At 37.3% G+C, this 23,924-nt stretch overlaps 1 protein-coding gene across 1 annotated transcript; it reads left to right on the forward strand.

The window, feature by feature from the left end:
* The first annotated feature begins 223 nt into the window (after nucleotides 1-223).
* Nucleotides 224-4,433, forward strand: LOC131595317 (coatomer subunit epsilon-1-like). Its single transcript, XM_058867638.1, has 6 exons — nucleotides 224-591; nucleotides 676-827; nucleotides 913-1,048; nucleotides 1,242-1,397; nucleotides 1,637-1,716; nucleotides 4,103-4,433. Exons 1-6 carry the CDS (start codon nucleotides 340-342, stop codon nucleotides 4,194-4,196), a joined length of 870 nt encoding a protein of 289 aa, XP_058723621.1. The 5' UTR covers nucleotides 224-339; the 3' UTR covers nucleotides 4,197-4,433.
* The last annotated feature ends 19,491 nt before the right edge of the window (nucleotides 4,434-23,924 follow it).

Genomic DNA, 23,924 nt, shown 5'->3' on the forward strand with positions numbered 1-23,924 from the left:
TCTCTGAGAATAATTTTTCTTTACCTATAGAGTCAAACCAAATTTACTTGTTTGTGTATAATACAAAAGGTGCGTCCAAAAATATATTTTCGAAATCTGAAAAATATCTTCCATTTTCCATAAGATTCTTTTATCCTATAAAGTGTGCATTAAGAAACTCTCAAAAAGTTTATCCAATTCATAGAAAAAAGGCCAAGTCCAATTCACAATAAAAGCCCACAAAAAACGCACCACCATTGCAAATCTAAAAAACAACACAATTTTCCTTCCTCCTTCTCTTCTCCCTCTGCAAATCTGAATCTATTCCAGCAACCATCCAAGATCTAGATCCACCCATCAATGGCTACACCAGATCACCTGTTCAACCTCCGTAACAACTTCTACCTCGGCGCATACCAAGCCGCCATCAACAGCAGCGAAGTTAACGGCCTCTCCCAAGACGACATCGTCGAGCGCGACACTCTCGTCCACCGCTGTTACATCGCACTCAGTCAGTTACAGTTCGTCATCTCCGAGATCAATGATTCCGCTCCTACTCCTCTTCAGGCCGTTAAATTGCTCGCTCTCTATTTCTCATCTCCCGATTCCAAGGTCGCAATTTCTCATTTTCTCAATTTGTCGTTCTCCTTTCAATTTATCGTAAATTTGTCGTTACTGTTGTTTTTCGTGTTGTAGGAATCTGCGATCTCTAGTATCAAAGAATGGCTCGCTGATCCTGCGATTGGAAACAATGCGACCTTGAGACTTGTTGCTGGAATTATCTTTTTGCATGAACAGGATTTCAATGAGGCGCTTAAATATACTAATGCTGGTGGAACCATGGAACTGTAAAATTATTTTCATTCTCTTTTTAATATTTCTACAAAGAAGATGTAATAGTTTGTTAGTGATTGGATCTTGGTTTGTGTTTAGGACTGCGTTGAATGTGCAAATCTTCATTAAGATGCATAGGTCTGATTATGCTGAGAGGCAGCTTAGGATTATGCAGCAGATCGATGAGGATCATACACTCACTCAACTTGCCAACGCGTGGCTTGATTTGTCTGTGGTAATTTTAAACATAAATTATTATTATTGTGTGTCTTTTTTAATAAAATAAGAAAATTGATATTTTGGCTGATGATTTTGGAATGTGATGTATTACTATTATCGAAATGAAAATTGTATTTTCGAGGAATAAGAATATTGGTGTTTTGGTTGGTGAATTTGGAATGTGATGTGTTTTGTTGGTGTTGGATTAGGGAGGTTCGAAGATCCAAGAGGCACATTTGATCTTCCAAGATTTGTCCGAGAGATATCAGTCTACTAGTTTGCTTTTGAATGGCAAGGCTGTTTGTTGCATGCAAATGGGTAACTTTGATGAAGCTGAGACTCTTTTGGTTGAAGCACTCAACAAGGCACGTTTATTTTGCATTGCTTATTTGTTTCAATTTCATTTGACAATACTTTTGATATTGCGGCTTCTTCTTTCATTTAAAAGGGCGTCGATAATTTTATATTCTATTAAATAAAGATTAAAATTCTGTTGGTTCTTCATTTTAGACCTTTAAGATTGTGCTGGAGTAGAGTTTGATAAGGTAATGATTGGTTTTGGAAATGATGTTTGTGGTGAACTAACCCTTTGTGAATTATACAGGATGCTAGGGATCCAGAAACACTGGCCAATCTAGTTGTATGCTGTCTTCACCTTGGCAAACCATCTTCTAAATCATTCAGGTAAGCTCCCACTTGACATATTTATTGTTATTATTCTCCTCTTTCCCTCACTTGTAATGTTTTACGTTGATTTTATTTATCCTAGCGCGGATGTATATTCCTGATTTATGACAATAGAATCTTTTGTTCCTTGAAAAAATTGTTACTAAACTCTGATATAACTCTAGAATTTTAATGTGTTAAGGACCGGAGAGGATTATTTGTGTATGAAATTTGTTTCCCCAACTAGTGCCATGAGTCATTCTTTCAGAGAGTCATTTGTTTGTAGTTCTCAATGGTTAAGATGATAGCTATTGGTAATGAGATTATTAAATGGGTGTTTTAAGATTTCAAATTCCAAAAGCCAAGCTTTGGACTCTTCTAATAAAAAGCTGTGGTATATAGTGCTAGAGTTTATATAAATGTGGTGCATTAAAATCCCTAGGGTTCAGAATGCTATGAGCTGGTTCCACACCCAGCCATTGAGTTGTGTTTTGAATGCTTGTCATCCAGGCATGGTTCATTTGTGTGGCAAATCTCATTTAAAACAATTTCATTACTGAATTATTTTCTAGACATGGCAATGGCTATTGTGCACAAGTCTATTAAACAGTGCATGGTGCACAGCATTTTTTAAAATCAAATCTCCACTGTTAGATGCTTTAATCTCATCAAATCTATTATAGACCTAATACACCAGAATTTTCCCCTCACCAACACAAGATTGCTGCATCTGAGCATTGTTCATGATCCAACTAGAAATAATTATTTTGCACTTCAAGCTGAGCGCTTACCATCCTGCCATTGCTTTCTAAGACACTAATTAATTGATAATGCAAAGTTTCCCCTCTTCATATGTTGTTTGTTGCTTGCTTTTTCGTCCTCTTTGAGATTTAGAACCTATTTATGGATTTGAAGTAGTTGTTTCTCATTAGTCCCACCTTCAGAATAGAAAGGTCTACACCTGTTAAATTTCTAGATCAGGCATTATTCAACTACCACCTTTGCTCTTAAATCTATCACGAGAAGTCTCATAACAGAGATGGCAGCAGTGGGCAGTGTGGTGAACATGAATGCGACAGTTAAAAATCTAAACTTCCCAGGCCATAAAATAATTTAGTGGGTTTCATAGAGGATATGACGAGTAATACAATTACAAACCTTATGTTTGTTTTCATGATCTGGTGTCATGGTGGTTGAAAACAACCTTTGTAGGCAACAGAGCTTTGACAATGATGGTGGAAGTTTGATGAATCGTCTGGTGTAGAAGATAGAGCTTGATGATGGGAGAAATATGGTGGTGGTGGCTTGTCTATTGGTGGCCGGATGTTGTCGGTGCATGGGCTTTAGAGGTGTGGCATGGTGGTGGATCTCTTTAATCTAATGGTCAAAAAAAGTTATGCACCATACAACATTGACTTGAGTTGTGAACATTAGAAGAAGCCTCTAAACATATCATTCAGTGGTAAACACTCCCTCTGTTCCCTATTTTAAGAGAAAATTTACTTTTTAGATTCATTGAGTAACCAATGTATCTAAACAAATTATAGACCAGATACATTGTATATTCAATGAAAACTTTAAAGTAAACTTTCTCATGTAATAATAACTAGAGGGAGTAGTAATTACTAACATAATGTAACATCAATTCTTACAATAACAGTACACAACTTAGTTCCAATTTCTAATATTTCCTAGTGGTATTTAAGTACCAACAGAATCATATACCACATTACTACTCCAATAGTGAAACTGGAAAATGACAAGTCCAAAATTCTAATATCATATATATGTAATATTGTATTTGTTAAAATATATGTTTATTCACTTTGGTTCTGTTTAACGACTTCATTATTCTTGAAATATGAACCAGACCTTGCTGGAAAAACTATTTCAAATACCTACCTAGAAATCTTGAAGACTTTATGCTTAGAGAGAAGTTGGCATGCTTATATAATATTGTTTTCCTCTTTAGTTTGCATCAGCAAAATCTGTGAAATGGATGTCCTTAAAGTTTGACAGCTACTCTCCTATTCAACTTTACTTAGTGGAGCCCTTCTTCTATATCTTATTAGTTGAAGGTCCCAATATACTTCTAGACATAGATTTTTCCCTTGCAAATTGTTCTTGTGTTCTGGAGATCTTGTTAAGCATTTCTTGTGTCAATATAATTCAATCATCTCCTTATTTATTGCCCTCTTGCTACTTAAAAAGTTATTTCTATGCAAACGATTTGCAGTTTACTTGAATTGTGAGTGTCAAATACATGAAATAATAAAGAAAATCTGATTTTTGTTTCAATCATTAACCTTTATCAAGTATTGTTGTGTTTCTATGTTTGGTTAATGTGATTGAGAATGTGAATTTTCCACTAGTGAGTGACTTGTAATTATGCACTGTTTTGCAGCCAGCTGAAACTTTCACACCCAGATCATGTACTGGTCAAGAGGGTATCAGCAGCTGAAGAAAGCTTTGATAGAGCACTTCAATCTGTTTCATGAGCTCATGATTCAATATCTTTCATGATTTGAATGGTGTGTTGCCTTCCCGTGCAATTTTTACACCTTATCGTGGCTATTGTATTGGTTGCCTATCTTAGAACATAATGAGTTGGGTAAATGTGATATAGGATTTCAAGAGGATTCAAATTTTATGACAATATTGGTGTTACTTAATTAAGTCTTGATGTTTCTAAAACTACAGCTTGTATTAATTTTAATGCATGTTCATTTACACCATTTTTTTACTGGAAAATGAAGAATTGTCCATTGGCATTACTCCCATGTAATGGGTTCATTACACTTTTGTGTGCTCTCCATTTTATTAGTATTTGTTTTTGGATACGCTGATTATTTTTTGCTAGTATCAGTGCTGACAGCAAGTGTGATTGCCTGCGAAAATTTGATAATAAAATAAGTTGGTAGAAGTAATTTTAGTTTAAATAAAAAAAAAAGATTTAAGGTAAAATACAACTAAGGGGTGAGTGGTGTGGTATCCGAATTGAGAGGAAACAATATAAAAGAAAAATTATACTTTAATTTTTTTTTTTTTTTGATAAGCAAAATATATATTAATAAGGAGTACAAATAGTATTCAGCCAGCATACAATCAAGAAGAAGAAAAACAGTCTTTTGGTGCATGAAACCAATTATACCACAAGGGACATTTCACCCCCTTATACTTTAATGTAAAAGCTGCACATTCTCCCCCTCCCCCTCCTCTTGGGGTGTGTGATAACTAAATCAAATTGAGCCATATATATAGTTTGGTTTTGATCTTAAAACCATTTTTTTAAGATCGGTTTACATATAGATCGGTTCAGTTCTAAATCGGTTTTTTTTTAAAAACCAATTAAAAAAAAGTTTTAAAACGGCTGACTTAATTGCAATTTTGGTCTTCCAAAAAACTTTTAAAAGGACTAAAACAATGATTTTCAAAATAGAGAGATCTAAATTAAGAGGACTAAAGTTGCAATTAAGCCAAATTGATTTCTCTTAAAACCTATTTTTTTATTTTCTTTAAAAATTCAATTTTATAAAAATTCAATTTTGAAAGAAGTTTAATAAAAAAAAAACTTTAAAACCAATTTTTTTTAAAACCAATTTGTATCAAAAACTAACCAGCTTATTTATTTTAACTAATTTATGTCAAAAACAATTATTTCAAAAAAAACCAATTTTAAATTTGGCTCTTAAAAAATTATCTAATTAAATCTAAATATTATTCTTTTCAATTAATATTAATATTTAAATTTAAATACTTAAAACAAATTTGATGAGAGTATAATCAAACACATGATTAATCAACTTAACATTAACTTGATTCTATGTATAAAAATGATATAACAGTATAACAAATATTTGACAACATTCTATGTATAAAAATGATATAGCAGAATAAAAATATTTGACAGCATTCTATGTTTAAAAATGATATAGCAGTATAAAAATATTTGACAGCATTCTATGTTTAAAAATGATATAGCAGTATAAAAATATTTGACAACTAATATATGATCATCATGCTTAAACGTGTGATATGTAATATAGAAATATACTTAATACTAGAATCAAGTATCTAAATTTAATACTTAACTAGACGTGTACCCGCGCGATGCGCGGATACATTTTATTTTATTATTATTGATAAATAGTTAGTTAAATAAATATAAAATATATTTGTATTGATATTTTATATGGAGTTTATGTTTTTATATAAAAAAATTAACAGTTTATAATATATATATTAATAATCATGTTAAATATGATAAACTTAATAAGTGAATAAAAATATTTAATATAATATAATATAAACATATTCAATACTGAGAATTTATTAAAAGTGCTATTACACATTTTAAAAAAATTATTCTTATTCTTATACCACTTATTTTTGCTTGAAAGACATGTAAATCTCTCATAATATATACTAATTAATCCATAATATTGAAAAAACATACCAATATAAAAAATTCTCTTCAATATTAATATTGACTTAAAATATGAATTAAAACCTTTGAATTAATATAATTTAAATTCTGTATAAAATATCGGGAAAAAAGAGAAGAGAATTACAATAGTGAGATGGCAAGACCTAATCCACAAAATTAACCAATAAAAGAATAAATAAAATAAAAGACAAAAACAAAACAATTCAAAATTGAAAAGATAAATTAAAAATAGGAAAATATAAATTTAATAGGTCAAATTTGCTACTGCATTTGTTTCATACACAGTATATATGCGAGTAAATCATATTTAAGTTAAGTGACTTACAAATTGACTATTATTCTTAAGTCCCAAATATTTAAGTTAAGTAACTTACAATTGACTATTAATCCTGAGATTCAAAGAGGTTGATACATCAACATTAGTGTTATATTAGAATGACACGTCATCATTATGTTTAGGATTGTTACCAAGGTTGTCTAAATATTTTAAAGAAAATATTTATATTAAGTAGATTTTATCTAAATATTTTAGATAAATTATTGCTCTATTGAATTACTTTTGACCTAGATACCCCTCAAAACTCTTGCATGTGCATGTTCTGAAGTAGATATAATTTATGCTTGCAATATCTTGTCTTTGCTAAGCCTGCAAAAATATATAATATGTTTTGACATGAAAATAGAATAACTGAGTAAGAAACTTAATAATAAGATAAACAAATATGCAAATAGTTAATAGAAGAAAAAAACTCTCACTGATTGGAGTTGAAATCAATAGCAGACATTGAGAAAAATCCTAGAAAAAAATGTATAGGTGAAATGGATAGCAAAGGTAGTGTGTGTAAATAATGAATGTAGAATTAAGGGTGGTTATAAAGATTTGTAAGAATATAAAAAGAAAATATTTTAAGACAGTTTTAACATCATTTTTAAAAGTTCATTCTTCTATCAATTAAAAAAAATAGTAACTGATAAACATGAATTAAGTGTTGTATTAATATAATAATTTTATGAGACCTTTGATGGAGTTAATACCTATTTTCCCCTGCTATATAGGGGTCATTTGAAAAACCCCTGCAAAAAAAAATAGTTGCAAGAATTTCCTTAACATTTCAAGATTCTCTCATTTTTTACCTTCATCACATCCAGTCAGCCAGCAAAAAAGCTGACGTGGCATGTATTTTTTTTATTTTTTATTTTCTTCTAACCACTAAACTGAGTGGTTTGTTATGTTCAACAAATACTTTGAATGCTATTAATAGCATATTGAAAACGTTATTATAAACTAAATCATTATAAACTAAATTAATTTGTTTTAATTTAAATAGGTTTTACTAGTTTTAATTTAACTATATTAATTATACTAGTTTTAAATTAATTAATATGTATTAATATAATTAATTTAGTTTATTTTTAATTTATTTTAATAGCTACAGTATTTTTTAAATTACATTATTTTATATAAATAGTATCTATATAAATCATTTATTAAATTATAAAATAATTTTAATATTCTTAACACTAAATTTTTACAGTATATTGATGTTAAATTATTAATTATTATAAAAAACATAAAAATATTTTTATTTGGTTCAGTTAGTATAAACTAAATTAATTATATTTAATTATATTAATTAATTTAAAACTAGTTTATTTAATCTAGTTAAATTAAAACTAGTTAAAATTATTTAAATTAAAAATAAATTAATTTAGCTTATAATAATTTAATTTAGTTTATAATTTATAATTTATTTTATAATTTAAAACTAGTTAAAATTATTTAAATTAAAAATAAATTAATTTTTACAGTATATTGATGTTAAATTACTAATTATTATATAAAACATAAAAATATTTTTATTTGGTTCAGTTAGTATAAACTAAATTAATTATATTTAATTATATTAATTAATTTAAAACTAGTTTAATTAATCTAGTTAAATTAAAACTAGTTAAAATTATTTAAATTAAAAATAAATTAATTTAGTTTATAATAATTTAATTTAGTTTATATTTTATAATTTATTTAAATTTAACAGTAAAATAAATATTAATTACTATTTTATAATTTAACTAATATTACTTAATAACATTAACTATTAACTAATAATTATTAATTTAAATATTAACTATTAACTAATATATTACTTTATATGTATATTATTTTTAAATAGTTATTTAAATATTAATATTTTTAAATGTAAACTATATTTAATATTTTTTAAATATTAATGTATTAACATTAATATTTAAACTAATTTATGTAATTAAAAATAAACCAAATTAAAAATAAACTAAATTAATTATGTTAATACTATATTAATTAACTTAAAACTAGTTTAATTAATATAGTTAAATTAAAACTAGTAAAACCTATTTAAATTAAAACAAATTAATTTAGTTTATAATGATTTAGTTTATAATAACGTTTTCCGTATCTATTAAGTATTAGCAAAGGCAACAGTATGTCAAGAACAAACCTGCAGCCTAGTGGTAATATTGTGTTTCGACCATCTTTTTAAGCTAATATTTAGCATTTTAACAACCTAACAATAAAATAATAATAAAAATTACCGGCAAAATAGGAGAATCTTCATATGTTAGGGGACGAATTGCAACTTTTTTTTTTTTGCGGGGGTTTTTTCAAATAGACCCCATATGGCAGGGGGCAAAATAGGTATTGACCCTATATTATATTAATTCACACCAGAATATATTATTATTAGAAATACAATAATATTAAAATTAAAAATGAATATAGAAAACTTTTCTCTCTCGTCGTTTGCTCTGGCGATTTTGGAGCAGAATGGGTCGAGGTCGTGGCCGGCCGCGACGACTGGCGGTTACGACTCCACCGGCGAGCGTTCGGGTGTTTTCAGCCTCGTCACACACTCAATCAACTAACACAAGCAATACGAGAGACATTTCCGACACAACAAGTCATGTCCGAAACCCTAAACTATTGGAACCGATTGTTGAGGAGAAGATTGAGGAAGCGGTTGTGGGTCTGGATGGCGCTGTTGCGACACCAAATCAACCTTGGGTAGACATTATCAAAGGTAATTGCTTACCAACTTCTAGAAAGCATATTGAATATACACCACCTAGGGTTGTGAATGGGGAGATTGAAGTGAGCATTGAAGAAGCTGATGTTGTCTCTGAAGTCTTATTCTGGAAAAATGTTGTGGTTATGTATGTGATAGGCGCCAATCTAACGATGAATGCTGTTAAACTGTTCATAACAAACATCTGGAACTTTGTCTCGATGCCTCAATTGTACTATAATGATGAAGGGTATTTCATTATATGGTTCAAATGTAAGGAGGACAAGGAAATGGTCTTATGCAGAGGACCATACACGATCCATAGGAAACCGATGTTCATTCATGAATGGACTGCTGATTTCACCATGAAGGAGGACATGATTCGCGTTGTTCCCATCTGGGTAACATTTCCACAACTCCCACTGGCGTTCTGGGGAGAGAAAGGGCTTGGAAAAGTAGCTAGTGTTGTAGGAAAACCAGTTATGCCAGATGAGTGTACTGATAAGAAGTGGATATTACCTCAGAACTGAAGGAGAGCATCACCGTCAGGGGTCCTACAGGGGTTATCACACAGAGAGTAGAGTATGAATGGAAGCCTCCTTTTTGTAAGAAATGTAATAAGGTGGGCCACCATTGTGAAGAAAAGAATTAACTGTTAAGAAAGTATGGACTGTAAAGCAGGCCATGAAAATCCCCTTAGAGGTTGTTCCTGATCCACCTGCAGAACCAGAGAAGGAAGTACCTTGGACTGTGGTGAGGAAAAATCAAAAAGGGAAGGAGCCTGTTGTGGAGACAAGCAGCACTTCTTAGGGAGAGGTCCTACTCAATTGTCAGAATGGTTTTGATTTACTAGGTTTAGAAGAGTTGGGGGAGCCATCTGAGTATTTGGTCCCATGATCATTACCTGGAATGTACAGGGCTTAAATAAAAGAGCAAGGCACTTGGATGTTAAAGCCCACCTTCAACAGTTCCACATGCCTTGTATGGTTTTACTTGAGACTAGGGTCAAACAGAATAAGGCTAATAATATTAGAGAGACATTTGGAAATAATTGGTCATGGATGGATAACTATTCTTATCATCCAAATGGGAGAATTTGGATTATGTGGCAAAGTACCAGAATAAACCTTTCTTTTGAAGTATGCTCTGACCAATACATTCATTGCAAGGTACTACATCCTATAGGAAATGTCACTTGGCTGACAGTGATATATGCTCAAAATCATCTCAACAGAAAGAGGGCCCTTTGGTTGGAGTTACAAAGCCTAGATCTTAACATAAAAGACCCTTGGATGGTGATAGGTGATTTCAACAATGTACTTACAACAACATATAGAATTGGTGGGAATAGAGTTAAAGACTCTGAATTCCAAGACATGGAAGCTATGATGGGAGAATGTGGATTGTTTGCTCATGATACCAAAGGACCTCACTTTACCTGGTCAAATGGTGTGATACACTCTAGAATTGACCATGCCCTCTGCAATGCTGATTGGTTCCTCAAATTCCCTGACTGTGTGGTTGAGATCCTCAATGCTCATATATCTGATCATCACTCTCTGAGGGTGGATGTGAAAGATTAGTATTCTATGCCTAGACCTAAAGCTCATTTTAAATTCTTGAATCATATAACTGATAATGCTTTATTTCTACCTTGTGTGACAGACAATTGGAATGGAGCAATAGAAGGAACACCCATGTACAGGGTGTAGTGGAACCTGAGGAGGTTGCAACCAAAACTGAGAAGTCTCACAAAGATTGCTTCTATAGGGGTGGAAAATCTGATGAGAAATAGAGCACACCTGAAGCAAGATGAAGACAACCTAGTCACTGATCTTGCTAATGCTCAATATGGGGCAGAGGTGAAAAAATGGAAGGAGGAAGTCCTTAAGGCTATGGAGATGGAAGAGAAGATCCTGAGGCAAAAATCAAAGGTGACTTGGCTGAAGCTTGGGGATGGGAATAATTCCTATTTCCATGCCATTGTGAGAGGAAAAAACAAGATCATTGGCATTCAATCTCTGGAAAGTCAGGAGGGAAAGCTTCTAACAGAGACCAAGGACATTGAAACTGAAGTGCTTAAGTTCTACAAAGACTTGGTGGGAACTGCTAGTCAGACATTGAGGCATATTGATATAGATGCAGTGAGGTGTGGAGCTCAACTTCAACATCAACAGGCTGCAGATTTGATTGCTCCTATCACTGATCAAGAAATTTGGACTGCTCTGAAGGGAATAGGGGAGGATAAAGCACCAGGTATTGATGGCTATACATCCAAAATTTTCAAATCTTCTTGGTATTTTATAGGTACTGATGTTAGGAATGCAGTTCATGATTTCTTTGCTAGGGATATAATGCTTAGGGCTGCCAACTGTGCATTGGTCACACTTATTCCCAAAACCCCTAATGCTAAGAACATGAAGGACCTAAGGCCTATTGCTTGCTGCACCACCCTGTATAAAATCATCTCAAAGATTCTAACCAATAGGCTTAGCAGAGTGATTAGTAGTGTTGTGGACTATAGCCAATCTGCATTCATTCCTGGAAAAGTCATTCAGGATAACATAATCATTGTTCAAGAGCTAATTAGAAGCTATAGTAGGAAACACATTTCCCCGAGATGCACAATCCAGCTTGATATTCAAAAAGCCTATGACTCTTTAGAGTGGAAAGCCCTTGAAGATATCATGAGACAGAAGAATTTTCCCCAACAGTTTATCACTTGGATTATGTTGTGTATTCAAACTGTATCTTATAAATTCAATATAAATAGCCACCACAGTGAATACCTACAGGCTAGGAGGGGCCTTAGACAGGGTGACCCAATATCCCCATTGCTCTTTGTCTTAGTTATGGAATACCTCCATAGATGTTTGAAGAAGCTCCATGGCAACCCAAAATTTAAATTTCACCCAAAATGTGAGAAGCTAGGAATAACCAATATATGCTTTGCTGATGACTTGATGTTATTCACTAGAGGGGATGAGAGTTCTGTGAAGCTTATGATGGACATTATTACTCAGTTCTCTGCAGCAACAGGGCTAAAGGCTAGTCCCACAAAATGCAAGGTTTATTTTGGGGGAGTAGATGAGAGTGTACAACAAAGGATACTAGGCATCACTGGTTTTCTTACTGGCAGTTTACCCTTCAAGTACCTGGGGGTTCCCCTCATGAGTAGGAAGTTAAATGTTAATATGTGTAGGCCTCTGATTGACAGGATTACTTCCAAGATAACACATTGGACTGCCAAACTCCTTAGTTATGCAGGAAAACAACAACTTGTGAAAAGTGTGTTGTTTGCTATTACTAACTATTGGATGCAGGTTTTTCCTTTGCCCAAGTGTGTTACCAAGCATATTGAAGCTATGTGTAGGAGCTTTGTGTGGAGTGGAAAAGCTGAGATAACCAGGAAGGCTCCTGTTTCCTGGGAAAAGATACGTGAGCCAAAAAATGCATGGGGCCTGAACAACACATCATTGAAAGAATGAAATCTGGCTACTTTGGGGAAACTCCTGTGGAACATTCAGTCTAAAGCATATAAGATGTGGGTGAAATGGGTGAATATCTACTATCTCAAGAACCAAAACTTCTTGCTATGGCAACCAAAAAATGATTGTTCTGGTTTGATAAAAAGTTTGGTGGCCTGCAGGGAACGCATAGTACAGACTGAATACTGGCAGACTGTCCTACAGACTGGTGGATATAAAACCTCAAAGATGTATCATAGTCTAAGAGGGGAAAGAGATCATGTGCCATGGAAGAAGGTTGGGTACAAGAATCTGGCTAGGCCCAGGGCTCAATTCCAGATGTGGCTGGCCCTCATGGAGAGAATGAACACTAAAACCAGACTCCAAAAGTTTGGAATCCAAACTGATCTTAGGTGTGCCTTCTGTTCAGAGCAGGAAACACTCAATCACCTATACTTTGACTGTAGTTGGACTAGAGTAATTTGGTCTCAAATGCTAAACTGGATTGGATACCATCACAACCCTGGTATATGGCAGTATGAAAAGCAATGGCTCACCATAGAAGCTAACAAGAAGGGATATAGAAGACAAATTCTCAAAGCTGCTGCAACGGAATTAGTGTATGCCTTATGGCAAAACAGGAACTCCATCATCTTTGCTCAAGGAATTCGGGATGAACATGTGCTGGATAGAGTTAAATTCATTGTTTACACAAGGTGTTATAGGAATAGAACTCTTATTACACATTTTGATGAGAATACTCTTTGCATAGAGTAAGTTGTTTATTATAACCTGGCTCATTGGAGCGGTATGTACTTCAAGGTTTTTGGAAATAAAATTTATTTGATTCCAAAAAAAAAAAATTAAAATATAGAAATGTAATATTTTTCCTAGAGTTACATATTTTTATTTAATTTTAATATGTTGAGCTTCTTATAATAATATGTAAATTATTTATATAAAATATCTTATTTAATTAAATGTAGTGTTTATGATTCTAATTAAATAAATGTCACTATGTTTTAAAAAAGTAAAGTTAAAATATATAAATACTAGTATTTTCTAGAGGTAAGTATTTTATATTTTAATATATTGTATTTATTAAATATATTAAATTTATATATTGATATAAAATTGATAAAATTTTCATTAATCTGTCATTAAATATAATATTATATCTAAACATAATAATTTTAAAATTAAAAGGGATATATGAGGAGGGTTATATTTACTCCAAGAGTAAGTGTTCAACACTTACTCCAAATCTTAACCATTGATTATCACTAATCCAACGGCTTTAATTAAACTTTTATATAGAAAAATATTTCCAAAAATAATTAGATTAAATGATCAATTAAAACCGTTGGATTAATGAAAATCAATGGTTAAGATTTGAAGTAAGTGTTCAACACTTACTCTTGGAGTAAATATATCTCTCCTCGTGATATATTATTAGTAAGTAATATCAATATTTTATAATTATAAAATAAATAAGTTTTAATATAAATTTTTATTTCTAAATTAAGCAATGAATGCAGCAATTAAAATTAAAATTGCTTGGGTCCTGAGAGTGTGCTCCTCTCAAGGGCTCAGGTTCGAAACCTGCTAGGTACAAATTGCTTATTAAAAAAAAATTAAAATTAATTATAATAATGGTAAAATGTAACATACATTTAAATTGTTGTTAATAGTACCAATTACTTGTTATTAAATAACAATAAATATATTAAATTATTATAATTGAAAAATTCTGAGAAAAATTTAATTTGTATAAAAATATATTTTTCTAAAATCATATATCTTTACAAAATTTAAATCTCAAATGTAGAAGGGGAAACATTTTTATTTAAGATTATATTTTAATTATAAAAATAGATGACCTTAATTATATATAAATTTTATTTTGATATTTTTTAATCTTGAAGTAAAATTTAAAATCATATGTTATTTTAATTATTAATATATTACCAATTTAATATATATATATATATATATATATATATATATATATATATATATATATATATATATATATATATATATATATATATATATATATATATATATATATATATATATATAATAAAAAATAAAGATGTATTGTAGAATGTAATAACCACATTAAAAATTATATTTAAATTATAGTGTGAATTTTCAAAAGCAAAAGCTGGAAATGAAAAAAAAACATGGTATTTATATGTAAAATTTTACACAGTGAATTGAAAATTATCGAAATGATAAATATGTATGAAATTATAGTAAAAAAAATTTATTTAAATGTGAAATTAAAATTAATATAGTTGAGATATAATTAGTAAGTGATATAAATTTCTACGTGAAACATGATTATAATATAAATATAATAATGGTAATATAATACAATCTTAGAGAAAAATTAATGACCGTGCAGTGTAAGATGATATATTTTATATAGATAATCTTATAACAATATTAGAAATTGAATCATATTGTCGATATATTCAACTTTTATATATGATAGACCTGTAATTATCTTTATAACCAGGACCGGCCCTGGGCCCGGGCAATCAGGCCCTCGCCTCAATTTTGAAAATTATTAAAGAAATCATTATACTGAAAAAATATAATATATATTCATTAGCCAATTTATCTAATGACTCAACGGATGTAGCCAAGCGGTTTAGTGATTACTTTGTCTATTTAAAGTCTCAGGTTGTTGAGGAGCACTTTGTTTAAATGCAGTTCCGTACATATTGAACACTTCATCTATACTGCACTAAGATAGTAAATAAAAGATGGCAACTTTTTTAAATGCAGTTCAGTACATGTTGGTTTTTATCCGGAACACTTCATTTATACTGCACTAAAATAAATAAAGATGGCAATTTAAAAAAAAAGGGCAAATTTAGTTAATTACACGTGCCAATTAGCATTTTTGAATAAATTTATAATATAATTATTATGACAATTAACATTTCTTAAATTTTAATTATAAAATAACTTATATATAATCAATTAAAATTTATAATGATTTTTTAAATCAAATTTTATTCTCGATAATTATTTATTCTAATCCTTATAATTTTATTTTAATTTTTTTAAGTATAAATTTTAGAGACTATTATATGTTATAATTAAATATTTTAATAATTTATCATACAATTAATTTATTTATTATCAAATTTTTATGATGAAATCAAATTCATTATCATTTATGCTTTGCTCTTAAAAGATTCTCATTCTTAATTTAGTTAATCATATTGCAATTTTAAATTCTTTAATGATTTGCAGACGACTTGAAATTCTTTTTGTTACTAGAAACAACCAAGACTTCATATTTTTGATTTTGTTCTCCGAAATTCTTCTTCATTTTGAAGACGAGTAAAAAGTTAATTTTTTGTTAGGGGTCCATTTTTTTTGTTTGCCCTGGGCCTCTAAAAAGTCAGGACCGGCCCTGTTTATAACAGTGGTAGTTCATTAAGGTAGTTATGAGGCTTGCTTACATATATGGCTGGCCTGAAATTATTTTTACAACAATATTAATTCATTAAGATAGTTATGAGGCATTAAGCCTCTAGAAAAATTATTATAAAATATAATTATAGAGAATAGAGATATAATAGCAAGAGAGAATCATACTTTTGTTGGGAGCACTGTTCTTGAATGTGCATATGAATTTGTATTCATAAATTTATATAAAAAATAATGATATGTTTAAATTTGTGGATAGATGTTGAAAGATAGATGGTCGTACCTGATCAGAAGAATCGTCATTGGCCGCTCGTAACAGGGTCTTCGAGGAATGAGGAGGGGGTGTACCTGCAAGGTACTCCGATGCCAAAGTAAGGAAACGAGCAAAGGAGTGCGAGTACAAGCTAAGAGTAAGAAAGAAGTGAATACCTGACCCTCCAGTGAAAGAGGGTATTTATAGCCCCCCAGCGCTGGGCCATGATCTTGCTAATGGGTTGGACTTCCAAGCCCAACTAGGAGACTGCCAGGTTTCCTGAGCGGAAATATCGGAGGTGCGTGAGTGCCCTCTGTCCTGGTCAACCGCTCCGAAGTTTAAGGGAGGTGCGGTCCTTTAGGGACCACGTGGGTGATGCTCGCGGGGAGCACCCGTGCCAGGCGCCAGCCAGCTCACGGGGAGCATTGTGCCGAGCATAATGGGGACGAGCGTTCTTGCTCGTCAATTAGGAGCACAGGGTGGTTTGGGCCTCTAAGACTAAGTGGGCCGAAAATAGATTGGGCCTAGTCTTGGCCTAGTCCAGAACAAGAGCCCCCCAAGTCGGAGTTCCGAGGAAGGAGCTTCGAGTTTTGCTACTGCCCGGCCGGTGTGATGGTGATCCTCGTCTACTGCTGGTGCTCGAGCAGTGTCGTTCGCATGGGAAGGTGAGAGATCGCGCGTGAACAACACTCGCTGACGTGGCATGGGGTAATGATTGCCTAGGGGTAGATGGCGGGGCCTAGGAAATTTGTGTCAACCGACACGACGTTTCGCATTCCGGACAAATTCCTTATAAAAAGGGTCAAAGCTCCTCATTTGGGAATTTTCCGCTCCCCGTTCGCGTGCTCGGCGTCTAGGTCAAATTTCCAGATCTTACTACTCACCAACGTCTTTCCTGAAGAACAGCAATCAAATTCATTGAAGTCATGTCAGACTCAGGTGCGTTTGAGGTTTCTTTTGATTTCAAATGCCTTTCTTATGCTTTATAGAGGGTCCTGAGGTGTGATTCTGCTATTTTCGCCGTCTAAATCGGCAGGCAGATTCGAAAGCCGTGCCATCTTCCCGGGTTATTCAAGCGATGCCCGGGGGAGGTTAATATAGGAGTTGATTTTTCTCGTCTCAGCCCGGCTTCCTCATGATTTAGCTCGGCAAATTCATGGAATGGTCGGCGTCCCCATGTTCTCCGTCGGGTTACTTATAGTTAGGCTCGGCGGATTCAAGGTTTCTGCTGATCCTGTTGGGCTGGACCCAGGTGTTCATGTTTTATGTTAAGTTAATTTTTTGGGGGAGGCCTCGGCCTGAGATCAACGAAATCCTCGAAGGGGTTTGGTCGATGGCTTCACTGCTCGTCGTTCCACCCTTTCACTTGTATCGCGGTGGAAGGGTGGATTTGATGATCGATCGAATTCATTTTTTCCTTCTGCATGCAGGTGAATCCGGCTCGGGGTCTAGCTCTAGTTCTAGCTCATGGGATACTTCGCAAGACACGAGCGCGAGTAGCTCTGAAGTCGAGGAGGTGGAGGTCGAGAGCTCGCGCCTCACCGTGATAGAGGAGGGTGACGAAGAGGGAGGTCCTTCGGAGATTGACGAGGAGGGCCCTTTGACTCCACTTTTCGAGTATGACCTTGAGGTCGACCTTGATTGGGTGGCCGAGGAGCCCAAACTCGAGGTGTCCCGATATACCGAATCATTGGTCAGGGCTTTCCGGGAGGTCGAGGATCGAGGGCCGAGCGATGAGCTAAATTTTCAGGTGGTTTGCCTGAGGGCCGAGGAGCGGATCTGTTCTCACTTCCACAGGGACAGTTTCGCCATGTACGAGTATGTATTCAGGGAGCTCGGGTTTCGCCTGCCTTTCTCCAGCTTCCAAGTCTCCCTATTGACCGGTCTTGCGTTGGCTCCGTCTCAACTGCACCCGAATGCCTTTGCCTTTATGCGGGCTTTCGAGATTGTCTGCGACTACCTGGGTATCGGCACTACGACTGACTTGTTCGGCCGTTGTTTCAGAGTCCAACGGAAGACGGTCGACGGGCGCTTTAGCTGGGTTTCCTTCAAGAATGCTGATCGGAAACTTTTCAAGATGTATGTCGACTCGGTCAAGGACTTTAAAGATCGTTATTATATTGTTAGTTTGCATCGTCGTGCAGCGTACACTTCGTTGTCAAAGTTGGTGACAGTGTGCGGTGAGGATGGCATCCCGGAGCGGGACGAGGAAGGGAAGGTTAGGACCAAGCTCTGTAGCATGTTCCCCTTCGTCTGGTGGAAAAGTCATTTCAACTTCCCTCCTAAGTACTATGCTCGTGAAGACGGGGATTTAGACGAACAAGATTCGGCGTCGTATGTTCGTCTTTGCCAGTATGTGGACAGCTTTACTCTCAGTCCATGGGTGACGAGGACTGGAGAGCCTATTTATGATGAGGGGGAGTGCCGAGGGTCGAAACTCGGGCCATAAACACCAAGGCTCTCCTGATGTGTAGGACTCCCGCGGAAACCAAGGCGTTGCTAGGTGGAATTTTCGTTGTTTATCTTGATTTTTCAGCTAATGTTCATTGCTAACTGTTTGTTTTGATTTTCAGATGCTATTCCGCTGAAGGACGAGAAGGTCCTGAAGGTGGCCCAAGATGCGAAGAGGCTCCGGGCACTAAAGAACAAGAATCGGGCGGCGGCCTCGGGTGAAAACTCTGGGTCTCTTGGATCTCCTTTGGTGATCCCGGAGGGGGAGAAGACGCCAAAGAGGGCGCGCCGGGCTGAAACACTTCGAGAGGATCCGCCGGCCATGGGATCCGAGCGTGGATTCTTACTCCCTCCCTGCTTCAAAGAAGATCAGTTTTTCGAGAAGTATCCTCTATCTGTCTCTCCGGATGAAACTCGTCGAGTTGAGGAGATGTCCTCTTCGGCCCGATTAAAGCAGTTGGCCAATGATAGTGTCGCTGTAATGAGGGTCATCGGGATGGCTCAGGTGCTCGCACAAGGTGGCACTGTGTCTGCCGAAGCTCTGAAAAAGGCGGAGCATGACAAGAAAACCGCCAAGGACGAAGCTGCTAGGCAAAAAACCCTCCGGGAGAAGGCAAAGAAAAGGATGGAGGAACTTCTGAAGCAGAAGAATGAGGAAGTGGAGGCGGAGAAGAAAAAGGTCGCCGAACTCGAGCAGGCTTGGGAACCGACAGCGGAAGAGTCCTCGGATGTGGCGGTGCTGAAGTCGAGAGCCGAGTTTGTTGAGAAGATCGACGACTTGAAGCTCGAGCTTGCTGACATGGCCGAGGAGGGGTTTAAGTGTGCGGTCCAGCAGTTGAAGTTTCTGAACCCGGGTCTGAAGACGGATGATATCAGGGTTTCGTCTAGGATTGTGGATGGCCAGCTGGTGCCCGGCACACCTGACGATGAGTGATCCTGCTCTGGGCCTGCGTGCCTATGTTTCCTTGGCCTGCGTGTCGTTGTTTTTATTTTTGGATTTTTGGGGCTTTTTCCCGGGATATTTGGGGTCTGCGTGCCCGTCATTTTGCTGTAATATTTGAATATTGCCGGCCAATTTGGTCGGCTTTTGCTGCTTTGCTATTCCGCACTTTATGTTTGATTGTCTCAATGCGTGTCTTGAATGTTTTTTTGTTTTGTTGCATGTTTTTGGGCCCGGGTTATGTTTATTCCGGGGAGGTATTCCAACACTTAGGAATATTTTGCTTTTGGATTGTGCTCGGCCGAGGTTGATTGCCCGGGCGTGTGGTGTACGATCCGGGTGCGCAGAGCAGGTGTGCGCCATGAGCGGGCACGAGACCACGGTCGAGGCCAAGTGCTCGCGGCATGAACGGACCCATCGCGAGCTGGGGTTCTGCCGTGCAGGTGATGCCACGGTGGGTCTAGGTGTAGAATCCGCCGTGTAGCCAGTTCTATCTTTTGATAGGGAGTTCCGACTGTCGCTGACATGGAGTACTCGCGTTCGTACCATGACGCGAGTCCATGCCCGGTTTCCCCTCGTGTTCGGGACGAGCGGCCGGGGAGTGTTAGCTTGATTCTAACTGTAATAGCGTCTGAGTTTTTCAGCATTCCAGGGTCGAGCAAGTTCTCGAGATAATAAGCGCCGTTATCGGTTTTATCGTAAATTCGGTACGGGCCTTCCCAGTTTGGGGCGAGTTTGCCTTCGCGCGAGTCCTTCATGTTTCTGCGGAGCACTAAGGTGCCGACTTCGAATTCGCGTTTGATAAGTTTAGCGTTATAGCGCAGAGCTATCTGTTGTTTCAGTTTGGCTTCTCGGAGGGAAGACCCTACTCGGATCTCTTCGACCATATCGAGTTCTTCCCTCATAGCCTCGTCGTTGAGTTCTTCCTCGAGAGGCGACTCGGTCCGCCGAGAAGGTTCTCGGATTTCCACGGGGATCACGGCTTCGGTGCCGTAGGTTAACCTAAACGGGGTTTCGCCCGTGCTTGAATGGGGCGTCGTCCTATATGCCCAAAGTACACTGTGTAGTTCTTCGACCCAAGCCTTCTTTGCCTCGCCAAGTCTCCTCTTCAGTCCTTGGAGGATGACCCGGTTGGCCGCTTCGGCTTGCCCGTTTATTTGGGGGTGTTCAACCGAGGTGAAGTGTTATTTCGTGCCGAGCTTGGCTACAAACTCTTGGAACTTCCTATCAGTGAATTGGGTGCCATTGTCGGTTATTATCGCCTATGGTACCCCGAACCGAGCGAGTATGTTCCATTTATAGAAACGGAGCACGTTTTGGGACGTAATCTTGGCGAGTGCTTCGGCTTCTATCCATTTAGTGAAGTAGTCTACGGCGACCACTAGATATTTGTTTTGGTATGACCCGACTGGGAATGGTTCGAGGAGGTCCATTCCCCAGGTGGAGAAGGGCCAGGGTGATGATAGAGACTTAAGCTCGTTTGGAGGAGCTAAGTGCATGTCGGCGTGACGCTGACATTTATCGCATTTCTGGACGTGCTCCTTGGCGTCTTGCTGCATGGTAGGCCAGTAATACTCGGCCCTGAGGGCCTTTCTAGCCAATGATCGGCCGCCGAGGTGTTGGCCGCTGATCCCCTCGTGAAGCTCTTGTAGTATCTCGAGCGCTTGCGAGGCGTTGACACATTTGAGGAGAGGAATGGAGAATCCTTGCCGGTATAGTTTGTTCTCGACGACGGTGTACGAGCAGGCTCGTCTTTTGATCGCTGAAGCTTCTTTCGCATCGGTCGGAAGTTCGTCCTTCGTGAGGAAGTTGTATACCGGGGTCATCCAGCAGTGGTCGTCGCCTATGGCGAGCACTGGTAGGGGTTGTGCGTCCTTGTCTATGCTCGGCCTTGACAGGATTTCCTGCATCACTGACTTGTTCCCGCCCTTTTTCCTCGTGCTTGCGAGTTTGGACAAGACGTCGGCTCGTGAGTTGTGTTCTGGAGGAATATGCTCGACTTCCGCCTTTGCGAATCTTTTCATCTTATCTTTGACGAGCGTGAGGTACTCGACGAGCACGTCGTTTTTGGCTTGGTAATCGCTGCTGATTTGGGATACGACGAGTTGGGAGTCGGTGTAGATCTTAACCTCCCGAGCACCCACATCTTCGGCGAGTTGCAGACCCGCTAGGAAGGCTTCGTATTCAGCCTGGTTGTTCGATGTGGTGAAGGACAAAACTAAGGATACTTCGATGATAAGCCCTTCGTCGTTTTTTCTAGGATAATGCCGGCCCCGCTTCCCGAGCTGCTAGAGGCCCCATCTACGTAGATGGTCCACTTATTCTCAGTGGGGGCCGGGGAGTTAGCGATTGAGGTCATCTCGGCTATAAAATCTTCCAGTGCCTGAGCTTTCAGTGCTTTCCTGCTTTCGTATTGTATGTCGAATTCGGATAGCTCGAGGGACCACTTTAGCATTCTCCCGGCCATGTCTGGTCGGCTGAGAAGCTGCTTGATAGGCTGATTTGTTCGAACGACGATGGTATGGGCGAGGAAGTAGTACCTCAGCCTTCTGGCCGCTGTTATTAGGGCCAGCGCGACTTTCTCGATTTGTTGGTATCGCACTTCGGGTCCTTGTAGGGCTTTGCTGGTGAAATATACGGGCTTCTGCCCGTCTTCAGCCTCTCGGATCAAGGCGGCGCTGACCGCTTCGTTTGAGACGGCCAGGTAGAGATATAAGATCTCGTTGTCTCCATGTCGGGAGAGGACGGGTGGTTTTGAGAGTACCTGCTTAAGGTGGGATAGTGCTTGCTCGCATTCCTCAGACCATTCAAAGGTCGCTTCCTTTCGCAGTAATTTAAAGAATGGAAGAGCATGCTGGGCGGATTTTGCGACAAAACGGGATAGTGCCGTGAGCATCCCGTTTAGGACTTGGATGTATTTTTTATTGTTAGGAGTGGGGAGTTCCGAGAATGCTCGGCATTTATCCGGGTTGGCTTCTATTCCTCTTTCGGTTAAGTAGAAACCGAGGAACTTGCCTGCCCGGACACCGAAGGTGCATTTCTCTGGGTTGAAGCGCATCTTGCAGGATCTGGCCTGCTCGAATACTCGCACAAGATGCGTGGTGTGGTCGGAGTCCTCCCGAGATTTGAAGATCATGTCGTCCATGTATACCTCGAGGGTGTCGCCGATCTCTCCTCGGAATACCTTGTTCATCATCCGTTGGTATGTAGCTCCGGCGTTTTTGAGTTCGAAGGGCATTACATTGTAGTAGTAATTACCCGACTCAGTCATGAACGTCGTGCACTGCTTGTCGCACCTCGCCATGGGGATTTGGTTGTAGCCTGAATAAGCATCCATAAAAGATAACAATTTATAGCCGCCCGAGTTGTCAACCAGCCTATCAATGTTAGGCAATGGATAAGCATATTTGGGGCATGCCCGATTAACATTAGTATAATCAACACACATTCTCCATTTTCCATTAGATTTTTTGACTAGTACAAATTTTGAGAGCCAAGTTGAATACTTGGCCTCGGAAATAAAATTCGCCTATAAGAGGTCTTTTATAGCTTTCTCGGCAGCCTGCGCTTTCTCGGGAGACTGTCGACCCCTACGTTGAACTATTGCCTTCGAGTCTGGGCATTTCCGTTACGCTCCAAGCGAACAGGTCGGCGTTGGCTCTAAGGCAGGCCATGAGCTGCTTCCTCGGTAGGTCTGGGATGCCCTTACCGATTTTTACCGCTTTGTCGGGGTTGTCGCCCAGCAGGACAAGCTCGAAGTCCCCGTCTGGGATAGGTCGGACGGGGTGAGTTGTCTTTGGTCGCGTCTCTTCGCCGTTCTTTAGTTCTTCTTCCGTGAAGCAAGCGTCGAGATCGACTGAGCTGATGTTGGTCGGTTGATGCTGATCTTCCCGAGGAGGCCTGTCTTCGGGCCTTGGTTTCTTGTTGGAGCTGGGTGGAGGGGCGATTAGTTGCAACCCTTTCACCGAGGCGTCGAAGATCCTTCTGGCGGCTTCGATGTCAGTGTTGATGGTGGCTACTCGTCCCCTTTTTGTGTAGAACTTCATCTTCAAATGCACGGTTGAGGGGACGGTGGTGAGTTCATCCAGAGTGGGGCGCCCGATGATGCAGTTGTAGAGGGTCTTGCAGTCGATCACCAAGAATCTTGTCTTGACCTGTCTGGAAGCTTCCCCTT

This window comes from Vicia villosa, linkage group LG4 (genome assembly GCF_029867415.1).
Source record: "Vicia villosa cultivar HV-30 ecotype Madison, WI linkage group LG4, Vvil1.0, whole genome shotgun sequence".
In the NCBI taxonomy this organism is placed as follows: domain Eukaryota; kingdom Viridiplantae; phylum Streptophyta; class Magnoliopsida; order Fabales; family Fabaceae; genus Vicia; species Vicia villosa.

What these genes read in the sequence shown, in the direction of transcription:
- LOC131595317 (XM_058867638.1), top strand. Translation starts at nt 340, where the DNA reads ATGGCTACACCAGATCACCTGTTCAACCTCCGTAACAACTTCTACCTC. An exon ending in TCTCATCTCCCGATTCCAAG is followed by an intron (nt 592 to 675) that starts GTCGCAATTTCT and finishes TTCGTGTTGTAG; the next exon opens with GAATCTGCGATCTCTAGTAT. An exon ending in GCTGGTGGAACCATGGAACT is followed by an intron (nt 828 to 912) that starts GTAAAATTATTT and finishes GTTTGTGTTTAG; the next exon opens with GACTGCGTTGAATGTGCAAA.